Consider the following 20278-nt stretch of genomic DNA (forward strand, 5'->3'; position numbering starts at 1 on the left):
AACTACAAAATGATAATTTATATCAAGGGACAACTGGAAAAACTGCTAAAATCGCCAAAGGACAACTATGAAGAATTTTGGACAACTGGACAACTGGGTACAACTATGTACAAAATTGACGGCGCACGTGGTACTTTGCCTGCGCACATGTCCTTTTTTGTCGGCACACATGTCTATTTTATTAATTTTTAATTGATTTTAATTATAATTTTAAATTATATACGTGTCTAAATGGATAAAAAAAAAATTATTCTCAGCCGCCATCTCACACGTGCATCTACAACTGACAACATAGTTGTACCTAGTTATCCAGTTGTCCAAAATTTGTAATAGTTGTCCTTTGATCGATTTTGTAGTTTTTTCAGTTGTCCTTCGCTATAAATTTTTATGTTCTAGTTGTCCACAAGAATTCCGAACATTATATAGCAGCCCCATATGCTTTGTGTTATTATTTTTCTATTTCTTATATTTTTGCATAGACGCTTGCATAAGATGGATAACATTGTCAAAGACTTTCTTATAACATAATGGCTTATTTCAAGTGAAACCAAAAATATTTGGTTCTTTGAACAAAACAAAGTTTGATTTTATTCTTTCTAGTATAAATGTGAAAAAAACAGTTTTTAAGGTATGAGTTGTATTGTTTTTAAGTAAATAATTTTAAGAATTTATTTTTTAACACTACAATTAAAATATAGTTGTCCCGAGTTGCACCTAGTTGCCCTGGAGAAATTCATAACGTAATTGTACCTAGTTGCACTTAGTTGCCCTGGAAAAATTCATAACGTAATTGTACCTAGTTGCACCTAGTTACCCTGGAAAAACTCATTACGTAATTGCACCTAACTCCAAAATAAATAGCAATGCAAGAAATTAAAGAAATCCAAAATACAATAACTCCAAAACAAATAGTAATGTAAGAATTCAAAGAAATCCAAAAAATTCAAAATACAAATAACTCCAAAATATTCATGTACACTCTAAGGCCGAAATAAGTTGAATCATTCATTCAGCAGTACCTTGTTTTTAAATTAAGGAGTTACAGATAATTGTATATATGTGTCTAACTGTACCTTATTTATCTCTATTTGGGAAATTTTTCTCTGCTAAAATGAATAATGTGGCTATCCAAAATAAAAATTCACTGGCTAAAATATAATTTTCTTAGCTAAAATAAAATCTCTTCGGATAAAATAAACCTGAAAACATACACAAATTAAGTTTCCATGCTACTTTTGCCCTGAAATACTTATCTAATTTATTATCTGTTTTTGTCTTTCGACGATGTTTTTTTGAGAATAGAAACCACATTTTTGTTTTTTTTTTGTTTAATTCGGCAGTAAGACAAATAATTCTTGTTTATTATCAAAAATACTCCACCTAGTTTCATTTATATGTGCAATTCATTCTTCATATAAATTATCTATTCCAAAACTGTTTAGTTTTATATATCGCAATCTTCTTACATACAATATCTTATCGACTAATACCGAATAAGTTATCTGCTCGAAATATGAAGTATTAAATGATATAAAATCTATTGAATTGCTTGTGTGGCTGATGCTCATTCTCCCTTGAAAATATAATAAAAAAAAAATCTCAATTAAAAATTATTCAAGTTGTCTTAGGTATATCCATTTTTACTAGGTGTCCTCTATCTCGTAGTTGTTCTAGTTGTACCAGTTGTACTAATTGTCTTCTTATCTCTTAGTTGTACCATTTGTACCAGTTGTTCTCTGGAAATTTGGTGATGAACTCAGGTTTAATTATAATTTATCTAAGAATTACTACGATTCAACGACTATATTTATGAAATTTTTCATGCAAATACCTAATCGTCATATAAAACTGGGTTACAACCCGATTTGCAATTATAATCAAAGAATTTTTAATCAGTAATTATTTAAATTGTCTTAGTTATACCTAATTGTACCAGTTGTCCTCTATCTCATAGTTGTACCAGTTGTGCTAGTTGTCCTCTTATCTCTTAGTTGTACCATTCGTACCAGTTGTCCTTCTCTGCAGATTTGGTGATGAACTCGGATTTTAATTCCAATCTACCTAAGAATCACTATGATTCAACAATGCAAAGACCTAATCGTCACATAAATTGAGTTACCAACCCGAATTGTATACCAAACAAGTAATTTTGGCAAATCCAATCTCTAAATTATGAAATTCCTAAATTTTCAAATAAAAACCTAATTAGGTTTTGAAGCTTCAACAATGGTGATGGGGGGAGGAGATAAAGATAAAAAAACTGATTGCAGAAGATGAGGAGGCAAAATTTGAGTGATGAAGATTTGATTTTGGTGATTTTTAAAATCCATCGTTGTGTTTGACGATGATGAAGACGAGTAAGAAAGAAAAAGAATAATTAAAGAAAAAGAATTAAAAGAATTAAAAGAAATTATTGAAGAAAAAAAAATTTAGATAATTAATAATTAAAAAAATAAAACAGGTTAGTGGATGGGTCTGAAATTGGGTGGATATGATCCTGGTTTTATTATAAATAAAGAGATAGATAAGGAGAGTCAAGATTTTTCCACGTTTTTTCTTATTAAAAGAAAATCAAAATGAAATTCTTTATTAGAGTTATGGTTTTTGAGCCTTTTTTTTTAACAAGATTATGGCTTATTAGCCTGTCGCTCAACAGAGAAAGCTCGTATTTGGTTTTTAGAATTTTCTTTTTTCTTAAAAAAAACAAAAAATGGTTTTATAGTTTTAGTATGATCCGATCCCTTCGCGGAGGGGAAGAGATTCCAATTCAAATTTCTCTTCTCTCAGCTCTCGAATTTCTGACAGTCGAAAATTCTCCAGATCTCTTCGCTGGATTCGTTTCCGGTTAAACGGAGAGGGAGAGAGGAGAGAAAGAGCAATTGATTAACCGGGGAAGAAGACGAAGGCGGCGACTTGAAAAGACAAAATGATAACGATCCCATACCTAACCGCTGTGTCCACCTACTTCAGCTACGGATTGCTCTTTGCCTTTGGCCAGCTCCGTGATTTCGTCCGTCGTTTCATCGATTGGTGGCTCGTTAGCAATCTCCAGGTCTGTTTCTGGATCTTTCATATACAATGTACGTACATGTAACGAGCTCCTAATTTCCGACCTGAAAGTTCTTATCTCTATAGGGATACGCGCCAATCTGTCTGGGGCATGAGGATTTCTATATCAGGCGATTGTATCATCGGATTCAGGTAAAAAGAACAAAATTGGATTTGAAATTATTGGCTATCTTCGCTCCAAGTTTACTGATTGATGATGCTTAATGTTTCTCTCCGTGAAGGATTGTTTTGAACGACCCATTTCGAGTGCACCTGATGCCTGGTTTGATGTGGTCGAGCGTTACTCTAACGATAACAACAAGACGCTAAAGTGAGTCCTGTCTTCCTAAGCTTTTGCATCAACATTCCAAGTTTAGAATAAGTTTGACAAGTGAGTTTCTGTGCAGGCGAACAATAAAGACTACCAGGTGCCTCAATTTGGGCTCCTACAATTATCTTGGGTTTGGTTCCTTTGATGAATATTGCACGCCTCGTGTTATTGACTCGTTGAAGAAATTTTCAGCAAGTACATGCAGCTCTCGTGTTGATGCAGGTACAGTTTCTTTGCCTATAGAGTCTAATACATTTTTGTTTTGTTTTGGATTTGCTTCCTGAAAAATTTGGTTTTTGCCATCAGGAACTACGTCTGTGCTTGCTGAACTTGAGGAATGTGTTACTTAGCACCTTCGCATTTGGAACGTGTTTTGAGAGAACAAATTGCAGAAGGACAACCTAGGACACATCGACCATGGAAGAAAATTATTGTTGTTGTTGAAGGTATTTACAGCATGGAAGGGGAGATTTGTTAACTGCCCGAAATTGTTGCGATTTGCAAGAAATATAAGGTGAGGCAACTATCCAGAATCATTCGTTGAGATTTTTTCCACTGAAACCATTCTGTGTGTGCAAAGACGCCCTAATAAAAGTAATTATCCTTTGCAGCATCAAATTTTCTAAACCCGTTTGGAGTTTTTGGATTCATGATCAACTTATATCCTAACCTCGTTCCAGGCATACGTTTACTTGGATGAAGCTCACAGCATTGGGGCAATTGGTAAAACAGGAAAGGGTATTTGTGAACTCCTGGGAGTTGACACAGCTGACGTGGATGTAATGATGGGAACCTTCACTAAATCTTTTGGGTCTTGTGGTGGCTATATTGCTGGATCTAAGGTTAGCAAGTGTTAGGGCATCTTAAAGTTGTTTTCACATATTGATCTTCTATTTGCAAATCTTCAGCGGTCTAAGCTTGATTTGCTAAAATCAAAATTCTGACTTTTTAGCTAACTTAAGAAGCAATAAGATAGCCGTAACCTTCACTCAGAAGTCAAAACAAACTCTGGCTAATCAAATTCAAACATACCATGTGATGCTTAGGTATATAGCTAACACTAAGGCCTTGGCCCTTTGGTATCTATACCACATACCATGTGATGCGTAGGGGAGTTGTACACTTATCAAATTCATCAAAAAATGCTAATCAATTTATTATTATCTTATGTTCAACTCCTTTAGGAGCTCATCCAATATTTGAAGCATCAATGTCCAGCTCACCTTTACGCTACATCCATACCAACTCCTTCCGCACAACAAATCATATCTGCCATTAAGGTTATTCTTGGAGAGGACGGTTCAAACCGAGGTATTCTAACTCTATTAGTTGACCTTTTTCTGATCACTGAGCAGAATCTATCTAGTCTGTTTGTGACTCATAATAAGTCATAACCCAAAAAAACTCCCACTCTTCTCAAATACTGGACAGGGGCACAAAAGCTAGCAAGAATACGAGAGAACAGCAACTTTTTCCGGGCTGAGCTGCAGAAGATGGGATTCGAGGTACTTGGAGATAATGATTCCCCAGTCATGCCAATAATGCTTTACAACCCAGCAAAAATCCCATCTTTCTCAAGGGAATGTCTGCGACAAAAAGTAAGTTTGTATTTATTCAATTCCAATAATCGTTTGAGAACGCATGACAACAACAATTACAAATGTGAATCTTCTGAACAGGTGGCAGTGGTGGTTGTTGGTTTCCCAGCTACACCTCTACTGCTGGCTAGGGCACGTATTTGCATATCCGCATCTCATTCAAGAGAAGATCTTATAAGAGCCCTCAAGGTAAAAATCTTGCAGTCTATTCACTTTCGTTTTTATACCTGCCATCTCCAGTGAAAAACTATATCAGGTTAAGTGTTAGCCTATGAACAATCTTACTTTTTTGGTCTGAAAAATAGAAAGAAAAAAAACGCCTTTGATAAAGCTCGGAGTGGAAGACAAGGTTTGAATCAGTCTCGTCGTCTTTGTGTAGCACAGGTTATAAGCAAAGTAGGTGACCTTAGTGGAATCAAATATTTTCCGGCAGAGCCGAAGAAGATAGAAGAGACGAAAAATGATACCAAGCTGGAATGAAGAATGATGCAATGAAATAAGAGTTCCCTCCAGGAAAACGGAAGCAAATGCAGTGTCAAGTGTTAACTTCTCTCCATATCTCTCTCATTTGAGGCGTTACACACAAATCTGATTTCTCAGGGATCAAGCCGTTTCCTCTCATAGTAAAATCCAACTACTGCATCTATCATCTATGTGATTCATATTCATGTTTGTGTTTGGGGGGGATTTGCCAATAGTCCAATTGTATAGTAATCTTATTAAAAAATACCTATGAGGGATATTACTCCGAACGAAAACTATGGTTGATATTAATGGTCAATAGCTTCCAATAAAAAGCCAGAAGGTTCAATCACAATGGGCAAATCTTGCTTCTTCTTCCTCTAATACTAGAACAACTACTAACACTAATATAGCTATTTGCTACATTAAAACAGAACATCAGAAGATACAAAGAGAGAAAAAGCTTCAGACATTGCAGTTACATTGCAATGACAAAAACAAAACAAACACCACTCAAAAGTGCTCTTTGGTTAAATAAACCTCGATCAAAAAACTCTGGTCTTCACGAGAACTCTCTACCGAGCTTCTGTATTGCACAATACATCTTCCTTCTGGATCCAACAGCATTGATCCCCATATCCTTGAGATCCTCCAATGTCAACAATGGCAACACTTCCTCATCAACTTCATGCATCTCAAACATTGGCCAATACCTCCCTAAACCTAATTCCTGTAGCCATATTTTCACTCCTTCTCTTCCTCTTCCTCCACTTTGCCAATCTCCTGACATCTCAACCTCTCTGTTCTCGTACCTTCTCCTATTCTCAAACACTTCTCTCTCGTTCCGATTCTCCTGCGTCTGTTCTTTCATCGGACTCTCTGAATCTTCTCTGCTGAAATCGCGAAACCCCTCTTCCAACTCTTCTTCATCTTCTTCTTCATCTTCTTCTTCCCCTTCTCCTCCACTGAATTTGTCATCTCCCTGCTCTAATCCGTCTCTGTGTTCTTCCATTTTTGTCGCCCAATTTGACCGGACTCGCTTCGCTGTCGCTGTCGTTGTCGTCTCCCCGCCAGATGATTTGACCCATTTGTTGACCCGCCAAGTCCCGACCGCAATCGGATCTTCATCTAGGGTTCCGGTGGAGGAGCTCAAATTCGTTAGGGTTCGAGTCCTCGATGAAGACTTCCCGCTCTGATTCGACTCTTTTCTGTTACCCGGCGGCCTCCATTTCGGCCGCCGCACGTGCGAATCGTACGCCGCCATGTGTTGGTACTGGTCGCCGCCGATGTCTCCTAACCGAACGCTCGGCCTTCTCAATCGTTTCGATCCGACGGATACGCCGGCTGAAACTGCGGCGGATGTTTCCGGCGCTTCGGTGAGGGTTATCGCCGGCGGGATAAAACCACCGTTAGTCTGGTGGCCTTCCACTAACTGCTGCAACTCGGCCATGGCCAGATAGACAGAGAGTTAAAAGGAGGGAAGTTTATCTCACTTTCTCACTCTGAAACCATATCCTACTTAACATGCGCAGATTAGAGAAGAAGAAGAAGAAGAAGAAAAAAGAGGGATTTGCTCGTTGCCCTTTTGATTAGGTTTATCTGGAGAAATTTGGATGTGTGAGAGAGAGAAAGAATCGTCCTCAGAAGGAAAGACGAAGAGAGAGAGTAAAGAGAGGAAGAGATGTTCGATAGTGGACACGTGTTTGTGAAGATACTACTATCTCTTGAAATTTACTGCTCCTTTACTTTTTTATTACAAGCCAATCAACGTTCGTTCTTCAACATGTGTGTTTTTTTCATGGACTATCCTTTGGACTATATATAAATGTTACCATTTTTTTTTTTGTTACAAACTTTTTAAAATTTGGAATCTCGTGAAATGATTATATTAAGGAATGTTAATATTTGATGAATCTGTTTTCCCTTTCAAAGATGATCCTGCTCAAGTGCTCATACTACGACCGATTCTTTGTTCATTGATTCTATATTGCTTGTTTCTAGGCCATTAGCAGAACATGTGATATTGAGTCTTTGCCACCCCATAAGAACGTTGTAGGTTGTACATGGGTTTACACCATTGAATACAACTCAGATGACACTATAGAGAGACACAAGGCAAAGCTAGTAACACAAGGATTTACTCAACAAGGAGTGGATTTTGATAGTACTTCCTCCACTATGGCAAAATTAGCTAGTGTCAAGCTAATGTTAATATTATTGCTTCATCTCATGGATGGACTCTAACACATATGGATGTCATGTCACTATTGCTTTATTTCATAGTCATATGGATGGAGAGATTTATATGAGTTTGCAATTGGGTTATACACCAGGTCTGAATAAATTTTGGAATATGATGTCGTCTCCGCAAATCTATGACTAAAACAAGCTTCACGACTGCTTCTCATATGTTTTGTTGAATGATGGTTTTTTTCAATACCCTTTTATTGCCCTTTTGGTAGGATGATGAAAATGCAGTTCAAGCCCCCAAGACTATTCTTCATCAAAATTTCAAGATAAAGGATTTAGGTTCAGCTCATACGTTTCTTTTTGGGCTTGAAATTACTAGAAACTCTACTGAAAGATGTCTTAAACTAGATGACTGATGGGTATTTTATTTCAAAAGCTGTGGCAGCTTACCCTCAAGCACCGTATACAAATTTGGTAATAAAAAGACCTTTACAAAAATCTCAAAAGAAATATCACAATAAATTAAGGTTTGTGATATTGATGCCCTAAATCTTTTGTTTGCTCAGAATCTGTTGATATAGTTGTCATGGTGTTTGTTCCATTGCAATTGTACCTTAGAGCAGGCAGAATCTTTCCAGTGTGTGAAAGAAGAGACGGAAATGAGATCTGAAGCAAAGCAGGGAAGCAAGATTGAGTATCCTGCTTGCGTTATATTCAGCAGGAAATTCGGCATGTGTTTGCGAGGGTTGTCTTCGACGTCACTGTTTTCCCGCTAAACCTAATTCAAGAATGGTAAAACCTTATCTTCGAGCCCCTAAAGCTTGGGACACAAGGAATCTGTTTCTTTCACTTGAAATCTTCTTCTTCTTTTTTTGGCGCGTGCGGAGTTAATTAGACTTTGTAACGGTAAGAAAATGTCAACTCTCGATTCAAGAGTTGTTTTCGTTGGTATGTCGTAGGTTGTCGGAAAAGATTATTGTAAGAGATTAAACGTTACCCATGAAATCCATAATTTTAAGTAATTTTTTCTTATAAAAACAGAGCATCATTTATCGTAGACTAATTAAAAATGACGTACATTAGAAGACGTCTAGTTGTATATGCAACATATTTCTTCATTTGCGTAAACTTAAGGGAACGAAAAGAGATTTGCCAGCTATTAATTTCTTATAATTATCATATTACTCTGTTTGTCAACGATTTACTTTTTATATTATTGACTTGGCTTTGAATTTAAATTTATAGAAATAAATTATACTACGTCAGAACAATAATCCATCTGCAAAGTTGACTACTGGGTCCCATATTTTCCTCCGGTGAATCTCAATGTGTTCTCCTCCGCAATAAACGGCGTCGTTTACCAAAAACCTCACACTTTTTAAACTGCTTGCCAAATCTCCGCAGAATTCACTTTCTTTCTCTTTTTTTTTTCTTTTGTTTTTCTTCTTTTCTCGAGAAAATCTTCTCTCCCACTATTCAAACTCCTCTGTGATTGCTTGATACTGCGAACGAATTTGCATCTGCTTAATAGTCTATCGATGGATCTCAGAAGAGCGGGGAGCCCAGTGTACGGGCACCAATGGAGCCGATCATCTAACAATACGGAATCGAGGTCGCCGTCGATGTCTCCCGCTCACCGGAAACAACATCTCGTTGGTGTTGGCGGTTTCTCCACCGTCAAGCGGACCCAGAATGTAGCCACTAAGGCGGCGGCTGAACGACTAGCGAAGGTCATGGCCTTACAGAGCAAGGAAAATGAGGACGACGATGATGACGATGAAGATCACGATTTCAAATTCGCTACTCCTTCCTCTACCATCAATGGCACCAGTAACTTACCGGCGGTTTCCTTCTCTCGGCGAAATCGATCGCAATCGCCTGCGGTAAAAAAATTCCGTGATTTAAGTTGGGGCTTACTCGTAAATTAGCTTCATTTGATTAATGAGATTGAGCTTTGGCTTCTGGGTTTTTCTCATTTTTTCGTTTGTTTTTTTTTTTAATTTTCTTTCCATGATTTAATTAGATAGGCAGAAACCTCACTGAGCAAGTGACTTCAGTGCGTTCTTCGTCGGCGGGAAGGCCATCTACGTTTGGTAGAATCACTACTCCGAATGCATCTCCGAATTGGATGCCCCCTAAGGCCTCCTTGAAACCTCCGCTTGATCCTCCGTTTAAGGACAGGGATCAAAGGTGAAGAAGATTTTTACTTTGTTTTTTCCTCAACTTTGCCTGATTCCACAAGTTTTAACGTTTTCAGGTACTTTGGTGATCATGTACCGCTTGTAAATTCGAGAGATAAGGGGTATCAGCGGGAAGCTTCTGCTCTTCGTGATGAAGTATGTCGACATTTCCTATTAACCGTTGGATGAGTTATCTGGTCAAGTTTAGCTTTGTATATACAGACTGAAGTTAAATTTTAAAAGGAAAAATGTCACTAGATTCCGACTCTATGTTAATTGCAGGTGGATATGCTACAAGAGGAGAATGAGATAGTATTGGAGAAGGTTCGATGCCTTGTCACTGGAATTTTTTTTTGTTGTTTTCATAAATACTCCTCTGTCATTCATAACAATTGTTCTGGATTACAGCTTCACTGTGCAGAAGAGAAACGTGAGGCAGCAGAAGCCAGGGCTAGGGAGCTGGAGAAACAGGTTTTTGATCTAGTTGTTCCATCTTTGCTGAACTTGTTCTTTCGCTTTTTGAGAGAAAACAAATTCTCAACCTCCTCACATCCATTTCGTTACTATTGGCAATAGCCATTGAAAACAAGTCAACCATCTTTCATTGAAACAGCCTTTTGTCTCGTATCTTTATTCTGCATCTTTAAGTATGCGTATTCTGAAAATGAATTTACATATCATTATTTAAGTTTCTGACACCTGACCAAACATGTATTCAAATGCAATGAAGTTATACTCTGGAATTAGTATTATAGGATTTAGTGACAACCCAAGTGAAGATGCAGACAGTTTTTGAGGACATATATACATGCAGATGCGATGAAATTTTGTTTGTCTAGGAAAATTAGATTTCATGGAATCTGCATACATTCAAGAAATTTTACTTGGAATGACATGTATGTAGGTGACATCTTTTGAAAGAATTTTTTTTTTTGTTTGTTTTTTTTTCGCAAAAGGTTGCTTCCCTTGGAGAAGGAGTGTCCCTGGAGGCCAAATTGTTAAGTAGGTGTGAGCCTGTGAACTCTTATTCTTTTTCCATATCTTTCTCTTCTTTAGAAGATACGTCAATAGTTATTTGTATGGCTCATGATGAATTGTGTTTCTCTTCAGGAAGGAAGCGGCATTGCGCCAAAGAGAGGTTAGTGTGTAGAGGAATAGAATATCTTTTCTCTTTTCTATGGCCGAGCTCACATATTCTACTATTCTGATCCGAAAATTAAGTCAAAGATAGACATTTTTTTGAAGCCTAACTATCTAGATTATAGACTGAATGGCTGGCATAATGGTACCTGCTACAGGCTGCTCTTAAGGCTGCTAAAGATAAAAAAGATGGGAAAAAGGATGAAGTTGTTTCCCTCCGTTCAGAACTTCAGGTAAGGCATACTGTTACTGTGGTTTCATAATATGTGTGCTATTGTGATCTTCATGATGAAATCACCTCTTTATGTTCAGATCCTGAAGGATGAGGCTGCAACAGCTGTGGAACGGCTTCAAGAAGCAGAGTCAGAAGTAAAGGCTCTTCGTACAACGACACAAAGAACGGTTTTAACACAAGACGAAATGGTATGTTTGGAAATCCCAAGTGTCATTATCATTCACGTTTAACGATTTCTGATTGTATGAAAGAAAAAAAACGATCACCTAGGAGGAAGTAGCCTTGAAGAGATGCTGGCTTGCCCGGTATTGGGGTTTGGCAGTGCAGCATGGTAAGTGATGCATCCATTTTGTAGCAGCATAATTCGTGATGTTTACTTCTGAACTTGACAATGTGCGTTCATGATACACTTATCTTTCTCTAATATCAGTCAAAGGCTCATAGTTGTGGCGAGAAAGTTCTCATTAAAATTTTTAAAACTTTCTTTCTGTTTGCTTCCGTAGGAATATGTGCTGATATAGCACCATCCAGACATGAAACCTGGTCGGCTTTGGCTCCTCTTCCATTTGAGCTGGTCATATCCGCAGCACAAAAGGCCAAAGAGTTGTCTGGGGATCAAGGTTAGTCTAAACATTTACTATGCTTCTTAAATGGCCGGGGTTTCCCTGATACTGTTGCTTGCATCATCTTTGTTTACCAAATCTTTGGAATGGATCAGGTGGGAGTGATCAGAGCAAAACTGATAGATTTCTAAGTGACCTAACTGGAGAAGGAAATATCGAAAGTATGCTTTCAGTTGAGATGGGTTTGAGAGAGCTAGCATCCTTAAAGGTGTGTTTAGGTGATGTCACCTAGATAACTTCATTTATAATCATGAGGTTCCCTTTGCGATATCCACGTACATTTTAAAGTTCTTATATCACAATGAAATTTAGGTTGAGGATGCAGTTATGCTTGCATTCGCTCAGAAGAGAACACCGAGTTTAATTCGTCAAGGTATGCAAATATTTTGCAGCCTATAGTAAACAGTGTCAAAATATAGTCTGTTCTTACTAGAATGTCTAACGGTTGATAGTCCTCTCTGTTGAGATACTCTTAACTTTAAGTTGCTTCCTGACCTTAGAAACGCGGCACATTGAATGATACAAACTGTTTTTTTTTCTGTTTATGATCTGTCTGTTTCCCGACTTGTGCAATAAATTTTGTTTTCTCCCTTCTTACAGATTCCAAAGGGAATGGAGAAGTCAGATTTGTAGAGGCATACGGTAAGAAGACGTCTCCCTAATCTTTAGGGTTCAATGGCCTTATGGGTTGTTGAAGGTTTTATCATCCACCAGAAAACTTTTCGGGGTTGTCAGTGTCTGTTTGACACAGTGCATCTTGATGATGTTCATTAGTGATTGATTAAAAATAAATAAAAGAACTCGAGAAAACTCTTGGCTGGTTCTTATCTGACAGTGTTTTGGCCTTTCGCCTAGCGCATAATATCATATCTGCATAATCATGAACTTGTTACCATGTTATCACATTTCTCAAATGCAGAACTAAAAGAAGGGGAACAAGAAGATGTGGCCTTCAAGCAGGTGGTTTCTTTATACCCATATAATTCATGACTACATTTTTGACTTTAGCTAGAGATCCGAACACCAAGATTGCGGACATTAACAACAAACTGTGAAAGATATTATTGATGTGTCTCTTTATAAAACGTATCAGTCTTTTCTAATCAAAACAATCATCTGTGGTTTGGTTAAACTCGTACTGTTATACATATGCAGGCATGGCTGATGTACTTCTGGGGAAGAGCCACGTTGCACGGTGTGGAAGAAGACATTGCTGATGAACGTCTCCAGTTTTGGATCAGCCGTAGTGGAGGAAAAACTCCAACTTCTCACGATGCTGTTGATGGTATTAACCTACTTTTTCTTTCTCTGATTCTAATAACACACATTAAGTCTAGGCTAAGCTTATTCTTTTGACAGTGGAGCGAGGTTTGTTAGAGCTAAGGAAACTAGGAATAGAGCAACAATTATGGGAAGCTTGTCGCAAAGACACCAATCAGCCTCTTCCATCTTCTTCTCCTACCTCTACTCTCTCAAATCACAACAACCTGGACCCCTGAGTTATGTATTATCAATAGCATTCTGTTTTGTATAACATAACTTGGAAGGAAACAAAACATCTTTTAAAGTATTATTGTAAACAGAATCTTAAGTCTGAATCTAGACTTGAAACCCAAAAAGAAATAGAGAAAAGAAGCAGCTAAAAGTCTAGCCATTTCTGGAAATAAACACATGTTGTCGGGGAGATAACTCCGCCAGGTGAACAAAGCGCTACATGTGGACAAACCCCGCAAGGAACCGAAGCAAAAGCTCCAGCTCTTGCTTCGCCGCCACCGGATTTTTTCCCGGTAAGTTTGTAGCAAACTTCTCCGATTCTGGTGGAGGAAAACTCGCTAAGCCCACTGCTCTTCACCTCCATGATGACATTATCCAAAACCAGGTTCTTGAGTATCTCCTTGGTCTGCTCTTTGGTCAACTTGTCCTTATCCATAACCTTTTCGAAATACGAACATATAACATCAAGAGTAACGACTCTGTTCTTATGCCTCTCCAGTATCTTGACACAGATCTCTTTAAGACCTTCGATTTTGTCCACGTCAAGAGCTCCATCAATGTACCAATCCCCACCTGTAAGCTCCTTACAAGGCTCGAACTCAACTCCCAAGAAATGTTTGATCCCTTTGTTGTTCATGTTTGGAACCTCTTTGATGAGATGATTCCTCTTGAGAGAAGCGATTGCTCGAGTGATCAGAGTGGGCTGGATGCTTGTCCCTACTTTCATTTCGAATGTAGTTGCGCCCATACCTTCTTTGCTCCTAATAAGAGTGAGCAGCTTCTTCTCGTCTTCGTTTATACCTCCCATCGATGATGATGATTTCGGCTCCGGTCGTTTTCGTTTACTCATCTAATCACCCAGGAAACACACACAAACGAAGACCAGATTTATATGAATCCCTGAAAAACAAAATTCTTATATACAAGCTTTGGGGAAGACCAGATTCATTTTACCTCGAGATTAGTTTTTCGGAGACGAAAACGAAATTCAATTTGGCGAATTCAGAGGCCGAGTCTCAGACTTTAAGGGAGAAGAAAACCCTAAACGTTTCTTACTTAATTTTCATTTTTTTTTTGGTTATTAATTTTCATTTTTTTTTGCCATAACTTCTACAAATAATTGGAAAACAAAAAAAGAAGTTAATAATCCTTTTAGTTAATTGAAAATTTTCAATTTATACACTGAATTTAGCTGAATTATTCAACACAGAGCACCAAAAATAAAAAAGGTTTATTCATAAAAAAATTAAGCACTAATTAAATTTTCATTACATTGGTGTTTAATCTGCAAAATAATAGAAGAGATCAGGATCTTTCTTACAATTTTGAATTTTTAAATAGCCATCTTCTCTCTGTATATTAGAGCTTGCGACTTCCTCGCACAGAAGGCAAAGCTGACATTTGAAGAAAAGGACATTTCCAAAATTAAAAAGAAATTGTCAGAAGAAGCTTTTTTTTCCAATGGCGGAAGCTGAGAAGAGGCGAGACCAAACATTTTGTCAGGTAAATCCTTATTTCCCCTAAGTTTTTTCCTCCATTTCTATCATGCCCCTAAAGTTACTAATCTATCATCATCACCCCTACCTTTTGCCACCATCATTACACCCACAGTTTCTATCTAGCTCTGTCTCTTTGCACAGCCAGATTTCGATTTTACTTTTCTCTCTCTGATTTTGGGATCTGATATGATGACGCAGTCGCAGGAGAAAGACGAAGACAAAGATCTCGACATTGGCCACGACGAGCACGAATCTCCTCTTCCTCTCACCGTCACTTCTCGTGTAAATTCCTCTCCGATCCTTGGATTCGTAGCTTTAAAGGTCTCTCGTTGGCGTACTTGTTTTGGCTTATAAAAAGTAATTGGGAAAATCTTGCAGGTTTTGTACATGTTAGGAGACATAGCAGCTGGTCCAGCTTATCGGTTTACACAATGGTTGGATTTAGTTCGTAAACGGAGTGCTACTTACGCATCCTCTGGCTTCCCTCACCGTCTTCACCGGTTCGATGATATGGTTGCTAGGTTACCACTTTTTTATCTCTCATTCCACTTTTGTTCTTCTGCTTCCTTTCTATTTTTGTGCTTATTCACACACACACACACACACACAAAAAGTTAATTTCTTAGCAATTGCCTAATTGGTTTGTTGCACGAAGTACAGTGTGGGGAGAAAATGGAATTACAAATCTGATATGTTTTTCCAAATTAGGAGATTAGTCTCTTTTGGTTTTCGATTTGGACATAAAAGTTGAACTACCCTGTGTTACAGTGTTTTGTATGTTATGGAGGTTATTAACAGAAGTCTTATCCAGTGCAGGGGAGAGGAATGCTGATCCAAAAACTCCACCAAGCAAGCAGACTTCAGAGATTAGTTTGTGGGAAAGGCTTGGCAAAGCTTCTATTGTGGATATCGAGTCGAGCTCTTTTTCATGGAACATGCTATCTTCACTTCACCATACTGAACATAGTAGCAGCACTGATCATTCTGAAGAGGACCAGTGCAAACCGCTTGAGGTATTTATCATTTATACGATCTTGGATTCGAAGATTGATAAAATGCTTCCATCAACCAGATCTTCTTCTTCCTTCTACTTTTGACATTGTTTGTTTTCTGAGCTCTTTGCATTATATGTGGACAGGTTACTGTGAATTCTGGGGGAGTTGTTTTCTTTGCCCTCTTCAATCATTCCAGCTCTGAAGATGTTTCTCCAAAGGAAGAAGCAGCAGCAGTTATAAAATTTTCATCATCGAGGATGGCCACGCAATCAGAACGTCTAGGTTATGAGTTTGCCAAGTGGCTAGGGGTTCAGATTCCGCAGGTGCTTCTTTTCTTTGCTCTACTTGGAAAATTATAGTATTGGTTCGCTTATTTCACTTTCTTTCGTTTTCTTTACCAACTTTTCGTCAATAATGCGACAGGCTAGAGTAATTCATAGCTGTAATCCTGAGTGGACACTGATCAAAGAAGCAACTGAGAACGCACAAGCTAAAGCGACTTCGGAGGGAGATGAGGTTGGTGAAGTGACTTGCTCAGAACTTTTGGAAGCCCTTGAGCTCAGTCGTTGTCTTCTTCTTATGAGGTGAAAGCTCAAGATTCATCTTTTTATTCTTTATATTTAACTCTCCATTTTGGACTTCGACCAGCAACATCAGTTGACAGTTTTTTCATCGTTTTCTTTCAGGATTTTTAAACCCAACCATGCCGGATTTTTAAAACTAAGAAATTATATATTTTAAATATACCATTTAATTTCCCTTAGTATGTTTAGGAAATTTTCAAAATTTTATTGAATTAGATACTTCTAATGTATGATAAGATAACATATATGTAGAATAAAATTATGAGGTGGAATCATTTTATTGGACAAAATTTAAAGACAATAGTTGAACGGATAGCTAGTCTGGCCTAAAACTGGAATTCAGTCTTAGTATAGATATAGTTGAACAGACATTTGTCTTTGCCTAAATGAATAATATAGGCATTGACCTTATCCCACACTTTTCCTAAATGGATAATATGTGAAGTTTGTAAAAAATCCCTCCTCTGAGCAACTGCATTCTCAATTTTGTGATGGCAGCTATGTTCATGGATGTCCATTGCTGGAGAGCGTGAGTAGTTTCGAAACTGAAGAAAAAGCAGAGAGAGCTGCTGCAGCGTTAGGGAGAATCTTGCTGTTAGATCTTGTAATTAGGAACGAAGACAGGTTACCTTGTCGTCAGCTGAGATGGCGTGGCAACCCGGCAAATCTGCTATTGACCGACAGGATTGTGTCATCAGCAAAACATCTAGAATGCTCATTTGAAGAAGCTTTTGATTCCGCCATCAAACGGTACCATCCAAGAGACTACAGGTCCATTCAAAAGGAAAGAAGAGCTTCTTCGGTAGATAGCAGGTCCAGATTGAGTGTCAGTGATCAGAGGTTGGTCTCACAGTCATCTGACTTTTCTGATATAACGGAGTCTCCTAAATCCTACGACACTGGTTTTATGAGTCCAATGTCTGACAGATCAGTAGCTCCTGATTTTCACATTGTTACCATAGACTCGGGTGTTCCACGGCGGCCTCCTGCTGGAAAACGGGCAAGTGACCAAGAAATTTATCCAAGATTAATTGAGCTGCTTCTCAATAGTAGCCAATATTCTTCGAATTTGTTACATGAAATAACAGAAGGAAGTTTAGGATATCCCCAGGCAGCAGATGGTGAAGAAACATGTATTGTTCGATCGACCGTAGTTACGCCAGTTGTACGTGAGTTTCGAAATGGTTTTCGTGCTGGTCTCAGGGATTTGCAAGAGTTCCACATATTCCTCGTTACCCTTCATCAGAAACTAGATGGGTTGCTACGTGCATTTTTTACTATGATGGACAAAACAATGTGTGCAGATTTTGACAGAGAAGACTTTGCTGTTCCTGAATCGCCATCACAAACTCTTGGTCATGAGGTGAATCATTATCCATCTCCCTCAAAAGATCGGGTGCAAAATGATAACAGCTCTGAGCACAGTGAGTCAGATATGCACAAATCAGTTCTAAGGACACCAAATTCTGATAACAAGGAAGGCTCAGATGCCTCTTCGCCTAAGTCACGGGAAAGTTGGCACGGGAGATACAGTAGAGGTGGAGAATCTCTTAGCAGTCAGCGTTTGGCTGCAAAGCTCCGCGACTTCCATAAATTTGCAAAGGTTTGCCGCTTCACGCTTTGATCACCTTGTTCTAACCAGAGAATTATGTTCAGATTTTATATATTATACAAAGCATGCATTTTTGGATGGAAATCCTAAGCCAATTTATCTTCCTTGAATTTGACTTTTTTCATGGTGCGTCCAGATTGATGCCGAGTCTAATAAAGAACTAGACCAGTGGAATGAAACACTGCGGAATGAAGTCATGAAACTCTGCCAAGAGAACGGTTTCAATACTGGGTTTTTTGAGGGCAGTGATAATAACAGTTGCATCGATGCTTACGAGCTAAAGGTATTATGAGTATTTTTTTCTTCTGTTCATAAACTTTGTTTGGCAACTAAACCCAATCATTATCTCTTGCTTGCATTTGCCATCATAACAGGTTAGACTTGAGCATATTCTTGAGAGGATATCATTGATTTGCAAAGCTGCTAATACAGAGAAACCATCAATGATCCAAGATAATCTTTTTATCGGAGGAGGATTGGCTGCAAGGTCCGTGTACACTCTTCAGCATTTAGGTATAACTCATATTCTATGCTTGTGCGCAAATGAAATCGGGCAATCGGATACTCAATATCCCGATCTCTTCGAGTACAAAAATTTCTCAGTAAGTGAACCTTTCTTATTTCTCTCTTGATTATATTTACCAAAGGCGTGTTAAAGGGAATTGGTTAAAAAAAATGCATCTATAAAGATGAGCCTTCTCTTCTTGTGTCTTCCCTTTGACCAGATAACCGACGACGAAGACTCAAAGATCGAGAGCATCTTTCAAGAAGCTCTCGATTTCATCAACCACGGCGAAGAAACAGGCGGCAAGATTTTAGTTCATTGCTTCGAAGGTCGGAGTAGAAGCGCAACCGTAGTGCTCGCTTACTTAATGCTCCGAAAGTAAGTTCTTGGGGACAAATAAAATTGTTGAAAACACGATTCAAGATCAGAAAAAAAAAAAGTCAATAAGAAATTTCTAATTCCTCTTCTCACTTGTTTACTGGGGTGGGATTAATAAACAGGAACCTGACACTTTTAGAAGCATGGAGCAAACTGAGAAAAGTTCATAGACGAGCTCAACCGAACGATGGATTTGCGCGGATCTTACTAAACCTCGACAAGAAATGTCACGGGAAGGTGTCAATGGAGTGGAGACAGAGGAAACCTACGATGAAAGTGTGTCCGGTTTGTGGTAAGAACGCAGGTCTAAGCAGCAGTTCTCTAAAGCTTCATCTCCAGAAATCTCACAAGAAACTGTCTTCGGGAAGCGTTGACAGTGCAATGAACATGGAGATTCAAAAGGCTTTGGAGGCCCTTACGCTCAGCACTGGCCGTGGCTCAAGTGTTAGCTCCAGTTCTTTCCAGTCTCAGTCTCATTCTGGTTAAGAGTCAAATAATATGTTTATGCTCTAAAAGTTTCTCTGAGTTTACAAAACAAACAAAAGAATGTATTATAAACTTGACCACCCTTTATTTTATTTTTGTTGACATCACCAAAAAGAAATCACTTATCAATTATCTGAAATATGATATATGTAATAGTTAATTTTCAAAAACATACATTTATACTAATAAATATCAATATTGTTTTTATCAACAAAATAATATCTAAATTACAAAGTAAAAAAAGCTAATCTTATGTTTTAGGTAATAAATCTAGAATTTATAAATTCAAAACAGTCATAATTTATTATTTGATCAATTTAAAAATGTCTATTAATTAACTTTTAATCAGTTAATTATTTGACGAATTTATTTAGTCAAAGTCTAAAAACCATAAAAAAATTTTGATTAGAAAGTAAGGTTTATAATTAAGATAACATCATTTTTAGTCAAACTAAAATTTCAATTTTTTTAAATCAAAAAATAAAAACTAATCTTATGGTTTTGGGTAAACAATTAATTAAGAATTTATAAAATCAATGGCATTACTATATTTTATAATTTTGGTCAATTTAAATTTTAGGTGCGTAATTTATTTCTATCAGTTAGCTATTTTGGCGGGTTTTAAGTTTTTAAAGTCTAAAAAAACATATAAAATTAAATTGGAAAGTTTGAATTGGATTGGAAAGTTCAAATAAATATCGTGTGATAATTAAGATGAAATCATTTTCATTGACTTGATAGCTATTAGTTACTAAAACAAAAGAGGTGAAAAATTAAAAACAAAAGAGGTGTGAAAAATCAGACCAGTGTCATGAGATCTCATGTCTATATAAACTAAAAAGTTACGTTCCTTTCTTATAAGAATCGATCACTACCTTTCATTCCTCCAAGCTTCTTCTCCTCGTCATCGTTCGAAGT

The 20278-nt window shown here is 37.6% G+C and overlaps 5 protein-coding genes across 9 annotated transcripts; 3 read left to right on the forward strand and 2 right to left on the reverse strand.

Annotated features, from left to right (window-relative positions):
• Nucleotides 1–2677: 2677 nt before the first annotated feature.
• Nucleotides 2678–5920, forward strand: LOC18011970 (long chain base biosynthesis protein 2a). Its single transcript, XM_024151245.1, is given in 11 exon segments — nt 2678–3052; nt 3136–3201; nt 3291–3379; nt 3456–3601; nt 3686–3724; nt 3727–3893; nt 4060–4221; nt 4564–4690; nt 4811–4977; nt 5059–5166; nt 5362–5920. Coding segments are annotated over 11 exon segments (1293 nt in total). The 5' UTR covers nt 2678–2926; the 3' UTR covers nt 5458–5920.
• On the reverse strand, nt 5724–7098 carry LOC18012040 (protein bicaudal C homolog 1-B). Its single transcript, XM_006394569.2, has one exon. It carries the CDS (start codon nt 6887–6889, stop codon nt 6002–6004), a length of 888 nt encoding a protein of 295 aa, XP_006394631.1. The 5' UTR covers nt 6890–7098; the 3' UTR covers nt 5724–6001.
• A 1946-nt stretch (nt 7099–9044) lies between these two features.
• Nucleotides 9045–13374, forward strand: LOC18012085 (coiled-coil domain-containing protein SCD2). Of its 2 annotated transcripts, none has more exons than XM_024150980.1 (17): nt 9045–9512; nt 9653–9819; nt 9887–9965; nt 10092–10133; nt 10218–10280; nt 10766–10815; nt 10920–10947; nt 11108–11182; nt 11262–11372; nt 11455–11515; nt 11688–11804; nt 11903–12015; nt 12120–12180; nt 12408–12449; nt 12727–12767; nt 12963–13092; nt 13167–13374. In XM_024150980.1, exons 1-17 carry the CDS (start codon nt 9168–9170, stop codon nt 13304–13306), a joined length of 1665 nt encoding a protein of 554 aa, XP_024006748.1. In that variant the 5' UTR covers nt 9045–9167; the 3' UTR covers nt 13307–13374. The 2 variants fall into 2 exon arrangements, with proteins under 2 accessions (XP_024006748.1, XP_024006749.1); XM_024150981.1 differs by having other exon boundaries at nt 9389–9512; nt 9657–9819.
• Nucleotides 13363–14754, reverse strand: LOC18011951 (DNA-directed RNA polymerase III subunit rpc6). 3 transcript variants are annotated; one of them, XM_024150982.1, is made up of 2 exons: nt 14623–14754; nt 13363–14201 (listed from the first exon to the last, which is right to left on the reverse strand). In XM_024150982.1, exon 2 carries the CDS (start codon nt 14149–14151, stop codon nt 13447–13449), a length of 705 nt encoding a protein of 234 aa, XP_024006750.1. In that variant the 5' UTR covers nt 14152–14201; nt 14623–14754; the 3' UTR covers nt 13363–13446. The 3 variants fall into 3 exon arrangements, with proteins under 3 accessions (XP_024006750.1, XP_024006751.1, XP_006394632.1); XM_024150983.1 differs by having other exon boundaries at nt 13363–14151; nt 14623–14727; XM_006394570.2 differs by lacking the exon at nt 14623–14754 and adding an exon at nt 14256–14384 and having other exon boundaries at nt 13363–14151.
• On the forward strand, nt 14687–19524 carry LOC18011950 (dual specificity protein phosphatase PHS1). 2 transcript variants are annotated; one of them, XM_024150978.1, is made up of 11 exons: nt 14687–14804; nt 14999–15082; nt 15179–15321; nt 15612–15813; nt 15939–16118; nt 16219–16379; nt 16878–17982; nt 18128–18274; nt 18366–18593; nt 18717–18874; nt 18997–19524. In XM_024150978.1, the coding sequence occupies exons 1-11, from the start codon at nt 14763–14765 to the stop codon at nt 19358–19360; spliced, it is 2814 nt and encodes a 937-aa protein (XP_024006746.1). In that variant the 5' UTR covers nt 14687–14762; the 3' UTR covers nt 19361–19524. The 2 variants fall into 2 exon arrangements, with proteins under 2 accessions (XP_024006746.1, XP_024006747.1); XM_024150979.1 differs by having other exon boundaries at nt 14782–14804; nt 15617–15813.
• The last annotated feature ends 754 nt before the right edge of the window (nt 19525–20278 follow it).

Source organism: Eutrema salsugineum, unplaced genomic scaffold (genome assembly GCF_000478725.1).
Source record: "Eutrema salsugineum unplaced genomic scaffold, Eutsalg1_0 scaffold_6, whole genome shotgun sequence".
Lineage (NCBI taxonomy): Eukaryota > Viridiplantae > Streptophyta > Magnoliopsida > Brassicales > Brassicaceae > Eutrema > Eutrema salsugineum.